The sequence below is a fragment of the Scardinius erythrophthalmus genome, assembly GCF_964197995.2.
Source record: "Scardinius erythrophthalmus genome assembly, chromosome: 18".
Classification (NCBI taxonomy): domain Eukaryota; kingdom Metazoa; phylum Chordata; class Actinopteri; order Cypriniformes; family Leuciscidae; genus Scardinius; species Scardinius erythrophthalmus.
This window is the reverse complement of record NC_138238.1, coordinates 13,296,677-13,307,852: the sequence shown is the minus strand read 5'-3', so window position 1 is coordinate 13,307,852 and position 11,176 is coordinate 13,296,677. Positions and strand designations below refer to the sequence as shown.

Below are 11,176 nucleotides of genomic sequence, written 5' to 3'. Positions count from 1 at the left end.
TTTGTTAACCTCTAAAAAGTCTCGACACTAATTCCCAAATAATAATAATTCCCAAATATACGGTATATTAATCAACCGCAGTCTTTAAACACGCAGTATCGATTATGACCACCAGATGGCGACACCAAACAACTGTGAAGGACTATAGGGAAGTAACTGCGCACTCGAAAGTTCATACTCAAATCTTGAAGGAAAGTGGCGTGTGGTGTCTTCAATAACTCACGCAACGAATGACATTAATCTGCGGGGAAAGATTAAAACGCGATATCAAACCATGCTCAGATGAATTCACGGTAGGTGGGAAAAGTGCTGTGTGATGATTTGACAATAAACGCATTTAGTAATGTGTCTTGACGTGACTACTAGATGTGTCATGATGTTAGTTAAGGAAGGAAACTGATATAAATTCAACCAGTCTTTTGTGACTTACAACAGTCACTCATCTCTGATACGACATTGTGAGGTTGTCTGTGTACTCTTATCTTTCTTAAAATACTGTTAACTTTACACATTACTTACTGCTGTGTTCAGAAAAGTATAAAAGTTGCCTAACTTACATAGACACATTCGGACTTGGGAGTCGATGGCTACAAAATGTGATTACGAGATAGCTAACTCTAAATACTTTTCACATTCCATTGCATTTACGCCACAAAACATTTCAGCTGGAAACGGTTGGGATTAATTTGGTTTCTTTTTCCTAAACTCGAAAGTTGTCAGCGATCACCAACATCTTAAACAATCAGAATAGTCACTGTCCCTAACGTAATTTGCGTTGTGAACTATTTCTTTTCACGCTTCCATGCCACTTTACGTACTTTAATTCAAAGTTAGTTAATGAAAATTGAGAGAATGTTGCATAACATTAAAGTATATGAAAATCAAAAAAAAAAAAAATGTATACACTTATAAAGTATGTATAATTAAATGTTTTCTTCAAAGGTCACGTAAACTGTGTCGTTTAAGGTCTTTAATTAAATCATGGAACTTTGTTCCATAACCATAATGCTCTTTGACATCATTGCAAATTTATTGTTGTGGAGCTTTGTTGATCATTTGGTGATATTTTACTGTTTTACGGTGAGGTTTTGGAGTCAGTTTGGGTTGTTAGTACTGTAATGTATAACTAGAACAGTACAATCCCTGACCTTAAGTAAAAAAAATGTAAAAAATACTTTGAGTTTGCTTGTTGATTTCCTCATCAATGATGTGTACCTACATACCAACATACAAACCTTACTGAAGCTGTCTTATTGTTTAGGGTGGGGGTCTTTAGTTTTGACCTGATATCTTCTGGAAATACAGCATTATGTCCCAGAATAAATACGGAGAGAAACGAAGGTTTTCCAAATGGATGGACTATGGCAGTGTAAATGGGGAAGGACAGTCAGATCCATGCCCTACCTGCCAGGGCACAGGACGCATCCCGAGAGGCAAGTTTCAGTGTATTTTCTCATTATCTTATTATTTGGTTACAAATAAAGTTTCTTAGGCAGTTTCCGTTCTTAAACTTTTGACAGGTCAGGAGAACCAACTTGTGGCGGTCATTCCTTGCAGCGACCAAAGGCTGAAACCTCACCACACGTCAGTTTCACTATGACAAGAAGCCTATAATTCAGCAATTTTCTCTTTCAGGGATTAATAAAATGTGCTTCATCATGTTAATATTCTTCAACATGGTTCAATGTCCCACAGGAAACTCTATGTGTGTATAGCAGTGGGGCTTTGCCTCCTGATCTGCTCACTGATCCTGTTTTTCCTCTTCCCACGGAGTATGGATATGTCAGATGTGGAACTACAGTCATCTATGGTCTATTTCACTCCAGATAAAGTTAAAATAGTGGTCACGGTAGGTGATCTGACGTATATAGACGACACCCTAAGATTCAACTGTTGTAATGCATTTTTTTTTACAAAGCTTGTATTCCTATGTGCGTATTATCCATTCTTCAGCACAAAATGAACCTTACCAACCAAAACTTTGTCAGCATCACAGCTGACAATCTTAGTGTGCAAGCATTGATTTTCGAGACTGTGGTTGGCAATACCAAGCTCCTCAATGTCACCAACCTTCCTCCTCGATCACAGAAAACGGTAAAACTTTTTTTATTTAAGCAAATTGTAATATAAAGCATTTTTCCAAGATGCATTGTACAAGGCATCAGAAACCTGGGAAGAAAATTATCATTCTTTCAGGATTTCATTCATCTTTCTTTCATCTTTCAGATTAAAGTTGTAGCCAACATTGTAATTGATGACACAGGCCTCAAGTAAGTAATTCAATCAGTATCTAAACTTCACTAATTAATGTATTTAATTATGTATTGTTTCCCACTATAATATCAGTGCAAATTACATTGTGTTTATGACTGTGTATGACAATTTTCAAATACAAAAAATATATCTATAAACATTCTCTAATGTCCGTTCCTTTTACAGTAATTACTGCAAGTCACGTGCCTTTCAGATTCACACTTTATTCTTGCATTTGCAGTAAGTATTTACTTTGCAGTAAGTATGCATTTCTATTAGCATATTGTTTGACTGAATCATTGAATGATAGTTGCTATCTTTGGTTGATGTTTTGAAGGCTTGGATTTGGAAGGTGTGCATTGAAGAATTATGTCGTCTGGTATACCTTGTAAATGTATAAAATTCTAAAATCTATTCACTTTCACTATAGATACAACAAAAGACTTGTATTTCACATAATGTTAAATCATATTCAAGACAAGCAACAGTCAACCACTGGCAATAACTAAGTCAAGTAGTCTATTTATTATATTAGGGTCAATCCATCTCAAGTAGTCCAATGGAAGTTGCTTGAACGTATCATTTTCCTAACTGTTTTTTTGAGTGATTACCTCCCTCATGACTCATGAATTGGTGGCAAAACATAATTTTTATTTTAATTATTATCTTTAGTGGGGGACTAGATGGGAACCTGAAATTCCCCATATCCGCTGTTTTAGACCTGAAGCACAAGCTATTATATTTATGTATTCTGTAATGTGCTATAGAGATCAAGATTTATTTCAAGGAGTTTGGACCATCCTGAAGTGAGATAAACATAACCATGCAAACATCTGTAATATTTGTTGTAGGCCATAACACAAAAACTGGTTGCTGCGCTTAAACCAAGTAAAATAAAAATTAAATTGGTCATGCAACCAGTGACCCATGAATTTTTTGCTGACTGTCAGTCATGTGAACTTCATGGACTTTGGTCTATGTTAAAATCTTGTAAGTTATAAAGTGCATGACCTATAAAAAAACATCTATAGTAAATTATATTTACAGTACCGTTCAAAAGTTTGCGGTCAGCTTTTGTTTTTGAACAAAGTCCAAGCTGCTTACCAAGGCTGCATTTATTTGGTTATAAATACAGAAAAACTGTAATATTGTGAAATTATTGCAATGTAAAACACTTGTTTTCTATTTTATTATATTGTAAAATATTATATAATTTATTCCTATGACGGCAAAGGTGAATTTTTAGCAGCCATTACTCCAGTCTTCAGTCACATGATCCTTCAGAAATCATTTTTAAATGCTTATTTTGTGCATGTAACATTTATTACTATCATCAATGTTGAAAAGAGTCGTGCTGCTTAATATTTTTGCAGAAATTAAATTTCTTGCACCATACATACTCAAGGATAACTTGAATAAGTACATTTTATCTTTAACTTGTATCTTAATGTCACGTGCAAATGTTTGGTTTTATAAATTCAGTTCAATTCATATTTAGTAATTAATGTTAAATTCCTTGTGTTATCTACAGATTGAATATCAAAGTCTCCTACCTGTCCCATTCAGAGGAGGTGTCTACAGATGCCTATGAGTATATTGACTGTGGAGTGAATTCCACTATGCCTCATCACTTCCCTCTAGACTAAACCATTGCCATGGCCATGAATATTGATGTTATAGAAATCGAAGTAGGCTGCTTTAAAAAGGATTGCTATTTTATGCCATAATTTACTGCAGTCCATTTAAATAGGATTAGACTATGATGACAGTAACGTATGATACAATGCAAATATCACCGGAATAATTAAGGAATGTGTTTTGTTAACTTAGACCGCTTGTCTTTCCTGTTGATTTGTTAGTGTTTACATTATATAAACACGTTTTAAAACTTGCACACCACGATTTTGCACATTAAATAGAAATTTTTTGATCAAATTCTGCAAAAAATCGAATCAGAACTGTTAAATAGCCAATTCTGTTTTAATTAGGATTATGAAAGAACAAATAAAGTCTGGTTTCCTGTAAGATACATATAATATGTGGAGTTGGTGCCGTCCAGTAGTCTGGTCTTCATCTTCACCATTGCTGGGAATACTGGAGGGACTAGAGCAAATCAAGCACACATCTTATGTAGATGCTGCTTTATTCTGGATCAGTTTCACCTGATAAGTTCTTTAAATAATCGCTGTGATATTATACACATATGGGGGCTGGACAAAAAAAAGGTAAACATTTAAATAGATAATGTCCAGCCACTGGATCTGTTGAATCTTACAGCTACAGAAACAGGTTAAACAAGTTTGTGATGAAATCTGCAGGAATGTACTCACTGTGTATCTTTTCATCTTGGCATGACATTTGCAACTGCATTGCTTGTCAACCTCTGAAGAAAACAAATGTTTACACGGACTGAGTGAAGATTCCATGTATAGTATGTTGTTAATTTTGTATTTTGATCATTAAAATTCAGTCACCTCTAAAGCGGTGACTCTTTGTTCTGAATGGCATGCAAACAATGGAGAATTCTTGAGTTTACTGATGTTTGTTGACCTGTTATTATGAGCAGCTTTACCTGGAGACTCACTGGACCCTGCAGGTTCACAGGGTTTCATATGTGCCTCAGAATGCTCTTTGTTTTTACCTGGCTTGTCTTCCTAAAAAAATAAATAAAATCCTATTATTTAGATGTAATATTTAACTTATTTATAAAAAAGGGGGTATAAAAGTATTACATATACTTTTGTTAACGTGGGAACCTGCTTCACTGAGGCAGATAACCTGCGGTCCAGCACTTGCTGACGGCGGCGGGCCTCCCAGTGCATTGCTGACATGTTACACCACAAGCGGGCCTGCAACGTGAGACCATTTCCTGATTAATGAAATTCAAACCCACATGATGAGATGTTTCTTTTGTCATGACACACTCATTAAGAAATAAACACTGAACTGATTTCTTAGCTGCTCATAAATGTTGAAAGTAGGCTTCATGACAGCTGAGTTAGCAGTGTTCGCAATAAGGTTAACAAAAACAACAACAATTCGTACTGTGACAACTTGGTCAATGCCGTTGTAGAGCTGTGGAGTAACATTTAGGCTAACGTTAGTCAAGTCCGATACCGTTACATAGGTCTACAGTAGGCAAAGCATAAACATGCAAAAGTATGTCTCAGTGTAAGACAAACAACACTAAATAATAATAATTCTTAACAAACAGGCAAGAAAAGCATATTTGCAGAGCAGTGGACAAAATTTACCAAGTTCTGTTCTGTAGATAATGTCCAAATCCACAGCGGACAACTCCACGTCCTCCTTGGACAGCTTGGTGGTTTCCTAGCAACGTTCAGCAATCGCTCACAACGTGCTGACGACGCCACACAGTTCGATTGTAGCGCGTTGTGTCAATTTAATTGTTTAGAGAAAATAAAAACACACTAAAAACCTTGCTAAAATTAGCATTGTTTTCTGAAAAGGTATATTATAGACTCTAGACATTTTGCTTGAAACAACATTTAGATCACAGCCTTTGACAGTGTTAATTTACGTCTTTATAGCGAAGTTAGCTTTAAACAAAACACTAACTAGTTTTTATGTATATTTAGTTGCTATATAAGTTTTGAGTTTTGTAGACGTTGGCCTACTTTAATTTAGAGAGAACCCTTCATAATTCGCAATCATGCACAGCCAAAAGATACAAGATCTACTAGTACTTGGTAGTTTCGATGCTTAGGCTCGCCACAGTGAGGTGCTGTTTGTTTGTAAAACAAACTCGACTTGTCATTTGATAACTCGCGTTGAACAATCAAACGCTAGAGGGAGTCGCGAGAGGAATGCGGGGTTCGCGTGACGTCACTTGCGGGGATTGTTGTTCTGGATCTTGTGCGCTCAGCTCCACTTTCATCTCTGAGGTCGATACTGTCGGAGGGAAGAGAGACTCTGGAAAATGAGCATTGTTTTGAGTCATTTGGAGAACCGGTCGCCTATGTTTTTAAAATGAGAAATGGAAAAGCTGCCTGTTTCAAGATAGACACCTATTAGGTAAGTGGTGTGAATGTTGACAAAGATGAAATCGCATCGTTTTAGAAGCCAGGTTTTCGTTCTCTTTACACTGCGGTTTTCGTTCTCAAGTATCTGCTGAATTTGCTCGACAAAGATGTTTTTAATTTTATCGTGTAGTCTTTAATCTTTTTTAAAGTTGTTTAGAATAGGATTTTATAATTTAAACTTTAAATGATCTGGCTTCCGTACCTTTTACAGTAGTGGTAATTACTACGTTGACATAGCCTACCCATACTTTCCATTTAAACTATGTGCGTGAATGTAATAATAAATCACAGCTGTTTACAGGAAATTATAATATCTATGTTTTTTTTTATTTTTAGAAATCTATTTCTGTTTAGACTTAAGAGGATTAGAAGTGGCAAGCATTGAGAGCACCCTCTAGCTCGATCTTTAACGCTACAATTAACTTATTTGTGTTCTTTTTTTGTTGTTGTTGTTGATTTTAAATTGACAATAAAGAGTTTTACAGTGAGCTATTGTGAATGTAAAACCAACGTCTTTTTCTAATTTAATTTAAAGATTTTTTATAGAATAGAACCAAATACTTTTTCATTACTTGAACATTTGATGTAGTAGCTGCTAAAACCTTGCAGCTGGTTTACTGTGTTTGCTTGAAGGTAAATCTGGTGAAGTTGTAAATAACTTCCTTATCGGTGATGATAATCAGCTTTTGTTTCTCCTTTAATTAGGTTCCACACGGTGCCGCCGATCTTACAAGCACGTCTGTCTGTCTGCAGTACCTTTGAAGTAGGTGCAAATGCCAAACACTTAGACAAATCTGCTTCTCCTTACAAGAGGGTGAGAAAACCAAGTTGCCATGGGAAACCAGTTGACAGAGATTGCCCCCAACACACCGTTCCTGCCTAACTTCCAGTCCTTCCACGTTGTGGTCATTGGTTTGGACTCTGCGGGCAAAACCTCACTTCTCTACAGACTGAAGCTGAAGGAATTTGTTGAAACTATCCCAACCAAGGGATTTAACACTGAGAAGATTAAAGTTCCTGTCGGAAATGGCCGTGCCATTACCTTTCAGGTGTGGGACGTGGGCGGTCAGGAGAAGCTTCGACCTTTGTGGAAGTCCTACACGCGGCGCACAGACGGCATGGTATTTGTGGTGGACTCCACGGAGGCGGAGCGCATGGAGGAGGCTAAGGTGGAGTTGCATAAGATTACACGTACGTCAGAGAACCAAGGAGTTCCAGTGCTTGTGTTGGCTAACAAACAGGACCTTCCAGTTGCGCTGCCTGTCTCTGACGTGGAGAAGGTTTTGGCAGTACACGAACTGAGTGCCTCCACCCTACACCACGTGCAAGGGTGCAGCGCGGTCGACGGCCAGGGGTTGCAGCTCGGTTTGGAAAAACTGTATGATATGATCCTCAAACGAAAGAAAACGGTTAGGCACAGCAAGAAAAAAAGATGAGCTGAATGGGACGGCTTATTCAACTCGCAAAGCTCCTCGGTGAACCCTGACTTGTCGTAGGATTTTGGGAATCCCTTTATGAAGGAAATACTCCAGATGCCCCAGTGGCCAGGAGAAAACAGATTTGACCTTTATGTGTCACACAGTATTGAACTGCTTTCTTCCATGCCGAGTAATTGCTGTGCAGCTCCCCTTTGTAATGAAGGAATATGTGATAGCAATGATAGGCTGTAGTATCAGCAGAATTTAAGCCTACATCCTTGCCTTTTTTATTTCTTTTTTATTTTTCTTCCAAGCAAGAAAGAGACTGAATCACAGCTTGGCAATATATTTATTTTTCACAAGACTTCAGGCATCCTTTTTTCACATATGTTAAGTTGATTGCCAGTGCCGATATAATAAAAGGCCCTATACATGTTCACGCTATGTTAGTTGTGAAACTGAAGTCCTAAGCGAATCACTGAGATTCACTATTCACAGATCTACATTTAAGTTGGAAAATCTGTTTGTTTTTACATGCTGTATATAGTTTTTGTAATGCTGTAGAATTAATAAATTATAGATGGCTTTGACACAGTCTCAGAAGCCATATCTTTTATTCCTGAGGCTGTAGTCTTTGCTGAAATAAATGATCATTTTGATTATAATTTATTATTAAATCATGTATTATTTATTAGATAGATAGATACTAGGTTTTAATTCACTGTGATGAAACAGAAAACTGCCCCTATTAAAGTATTAATAGAGCAGGCGCTCATGATGATGTCATCTGTGTTCAGGGAGGATGTCCCACAGGAAATGCATTGATGCTGAAAGAACATTGTTTGATATAACCTCAGAGTTATAGCCTAATTCGGAAACAGCCTAGAAATGGGTGGAAGCAACGGTATATCACATTTGCTGACACAATATACAAAAAAACTATTTATTAAACAACCAAAGTAAGATATATGTAGAGACTAAGGCATACAAAATGGAGAGTGACTAATAGGTTTCATGCTGCAGCGCCTTTAATGTAGCCTAAATCTACTCTTATTTTGAGGATTTAATTGTTTTAAGAGAGCAAATGGTTTTTAGATGTCCCGACCCCCACCATTGCACCGACAGACACATCTATTGACTTTGCCATGGAGTTCCCAGTAAAGCAGCTGCTTTGCTCTGATTGGATTAATTGATGCTCTGGGTTTATGGTGAGGAGACTGAAGCAGGGATGATTTACAAGATGGGCAGTAAATGTGATAACGTAGTAAGACTTCTGGGCCTGTGACATGATGATATGTAACTTGCAATTTTAATAATTTGTTTAGGATTAAAAACAAATGTGTTATACTATATGACTGGAAACCAATATGTGTTATTTAAAGTTAGTGTTATATTTCAGTAATAGAACCTACTTTTCCAAACAATGGACAAAAATAGACTGAAATTCATCAGTCAATATCCAATAAGCATCTGCTGTGCTGAAAGGGACACCACCAACGTAAATGTTAAATACTTTATTGATCCCTGTGGTCACCCTGCCTCCACCTCAAAAAAAAAAAAAAAAAACGCTTGTCAAGGTTTCTGATCCATGACCTCTGGCTGTCGATACACCATGAGTAGCACACGGGTGGAGCTCCGAAGACGAAGACAAATGTCATGACAGACTTGGTATCAGTGGCATTTGACCTAACTGGTTCTCTCAGTGTTATCTTAAGAATGAGGCCAGTCATCCTGCTGAGCTGGTTAATTAAGAAGTGGCACTGTCCTCTTCAGCGGAAGACAAACAGTAATCCTCTCCAACAAGACGGACTTACTTATGCAAATGTTTGTCTAAATATTTTACTACAATGAAGTGGATTTGAATCTTGTAAAAAACAAACAAACGCATTTTTAGTCTTAGAAAATGCCCTTAAAAAGCATCTAGCAAATGCATCTGAAAAAAGGGGAAAGTGTTATGTAACAAAGAGCTGTTCCAAACCATTCTAAATTGTTCATGTCCCCTCAGGTCAGCCATGCATGATGTCACATGGTGAGACCAGCGGTCATTGATAATGCACTAGTACACCACTAAACAAGCCCTGCGGAGTATTTCCATGCTCATGCTTTCAGCCTCACCTGAATACCCAGACAGCAACATAGTGTCGGCCCAGATCCGGCCCACATCTGGATCTGGGCCGACACTATGTTGCTGTCTGGGTATTAAGCCTCCAACTTTACACTCAACATTTAACTTTTGTGTAAACTTGCTTCAAACCTTCATGATGGAATTTTATCAGCACTGCAGATAACTCGAAGGCTGTTCCATGTGTAGTTTGAAATAGCTCTTTGTTACATTTGTTCTTTTATCAGATGCTTTTTTGCTAGATGATTTTTACCAAAGCTTCCAGGCCTAATCTTAGGAAGAAAAAGGTAGCACATACAAAGATGTTTATCTGATGTTCTTCTGCTTCTTGAATCACTGTTAGCGTTATTAAACTGGGGCTTATGTTTACTGTGGACAATCCTACTAAACTGAAATGACTTTTAAATCTGACCTGTAATAAAATCAGCAAAATTGTCTGTTGTAAACATACACACTTACGTTACTTTTTATCACAAAAGTTATCACTTTTATTTACAGTGCACCCCCCCCCTCCTTGAACAAGAAATTAATACTTTTTATTTAGCAAGAATGCATTAAATTGATCACAACATAAAAAACAAACAAAAGATAAAATAAAATAAAAATCTAAATGCTGTTCTTTTAAATGTTCTATTCATCAAAAACTATACAAACATATTAAGCAAGACAATTATTTCCAACCTTGATATTGAAAAGAAATGTTACATCAAATCAGCATGTTTTCTGAAAATTCGCCATTGCCATCACAGTAATAAATTACATTTTAAAATATATTAAAATAGAAAATTGTCATTTTAAATTGTTCTATAAAATTACTGTTTTTTTTACTGTATTTTGATCAAATTATTGTTAGCATAAGAGACTATAAAAAAATAAATAAATAAATTCTAACTATAAGGGGCTTAAGACAGCATCTGAATTAAAAAATGCCAAACATCTCAACGAATTACCCTTTGAAAACAAACCCTTTTCAAAATGCATTCAACGGAATGTGAATCGCTGTTTAAGCATATCCCATGTCTACTGTGTCTACTAAAATAAGGATCTGAATGTTGGTAAAATGATCCGTCATGTGTTGACATGGACCCAAGTAAGGCAGGGGAAGCTTCTGGGATTCTGAAATCCCAGGGGAATCACAAGATGGCAGGTGCATGTTTCAAATCATGTCACATCTATCATAGAATGGTTCCCCACAGTATTTCCAGTCAAAGTGTCAAGCTTTATACTCGTGTATTTTAATCTAGAAAATAGCTTGTACGCACAAAACAACAGTTACTATACAGTATACATCAAAATGTGCTACTGCGAAAGAGCTTTCTTTTTATATCTGGGCTAGATTA

At 36.6% G+C, this 11,176-nt stretch overlaps 2 protein-coding genes across 2 annotated transcripts; both read left to right on the top strand.

Moving 5' to 3' along the window:
• The first annotated feature begins 113 nt into the window (after positions 1–113).
• Positions 114–4,957, top strand: tmem106a (transmembrane protein 106A). Its single transcript, XM_081392333.1, has 8 exons — positions 114–293; positions 1,262–1,433; positions 1,521–1,584; positions 1,696–1,849; positions 1,954–2,094; positions 2,227–2,270; positions 2,440–2,493; positions 3,785–4,957. The coding sequence occupies exons 2-8, from the start codon at positions 1,310–1,312 to the stop codon at positions 3,897–3,899; spliced, it is 696 nt and encodes a 231-aa protein (XP_081248459.1). The 5' UTR covers positions 114–293; positions 1,262–1,309; the 3' UTR covers positions 3,900–4,957.
• A 1,104-nt stretch (positions 4,958–6,061) lies between these two features.
• On the top strand, positions 6,062–9,262 carry arl4d (ADP-ribosylation factor-like 4D). The gene is made up of 2 exons (XM_081392332.1): positions 6,062–6,288; positions 7,002–9,262. The coding sequence occupies exon 2, from the start codon at positions 7,130–7,132 to the stop codon at positions 7,730–7,732; it is 603 nt and encodes a 200-aa protein (XP_081248458.1). The 5' UTR covers positions 6,062–6,288; positions 7,002–7,129; the 3' UTR covers positions 7,733–9,262.
• The last annotated feature ends 1,914 nt before the right edge of the window (positions 9,263–11,176 follow it).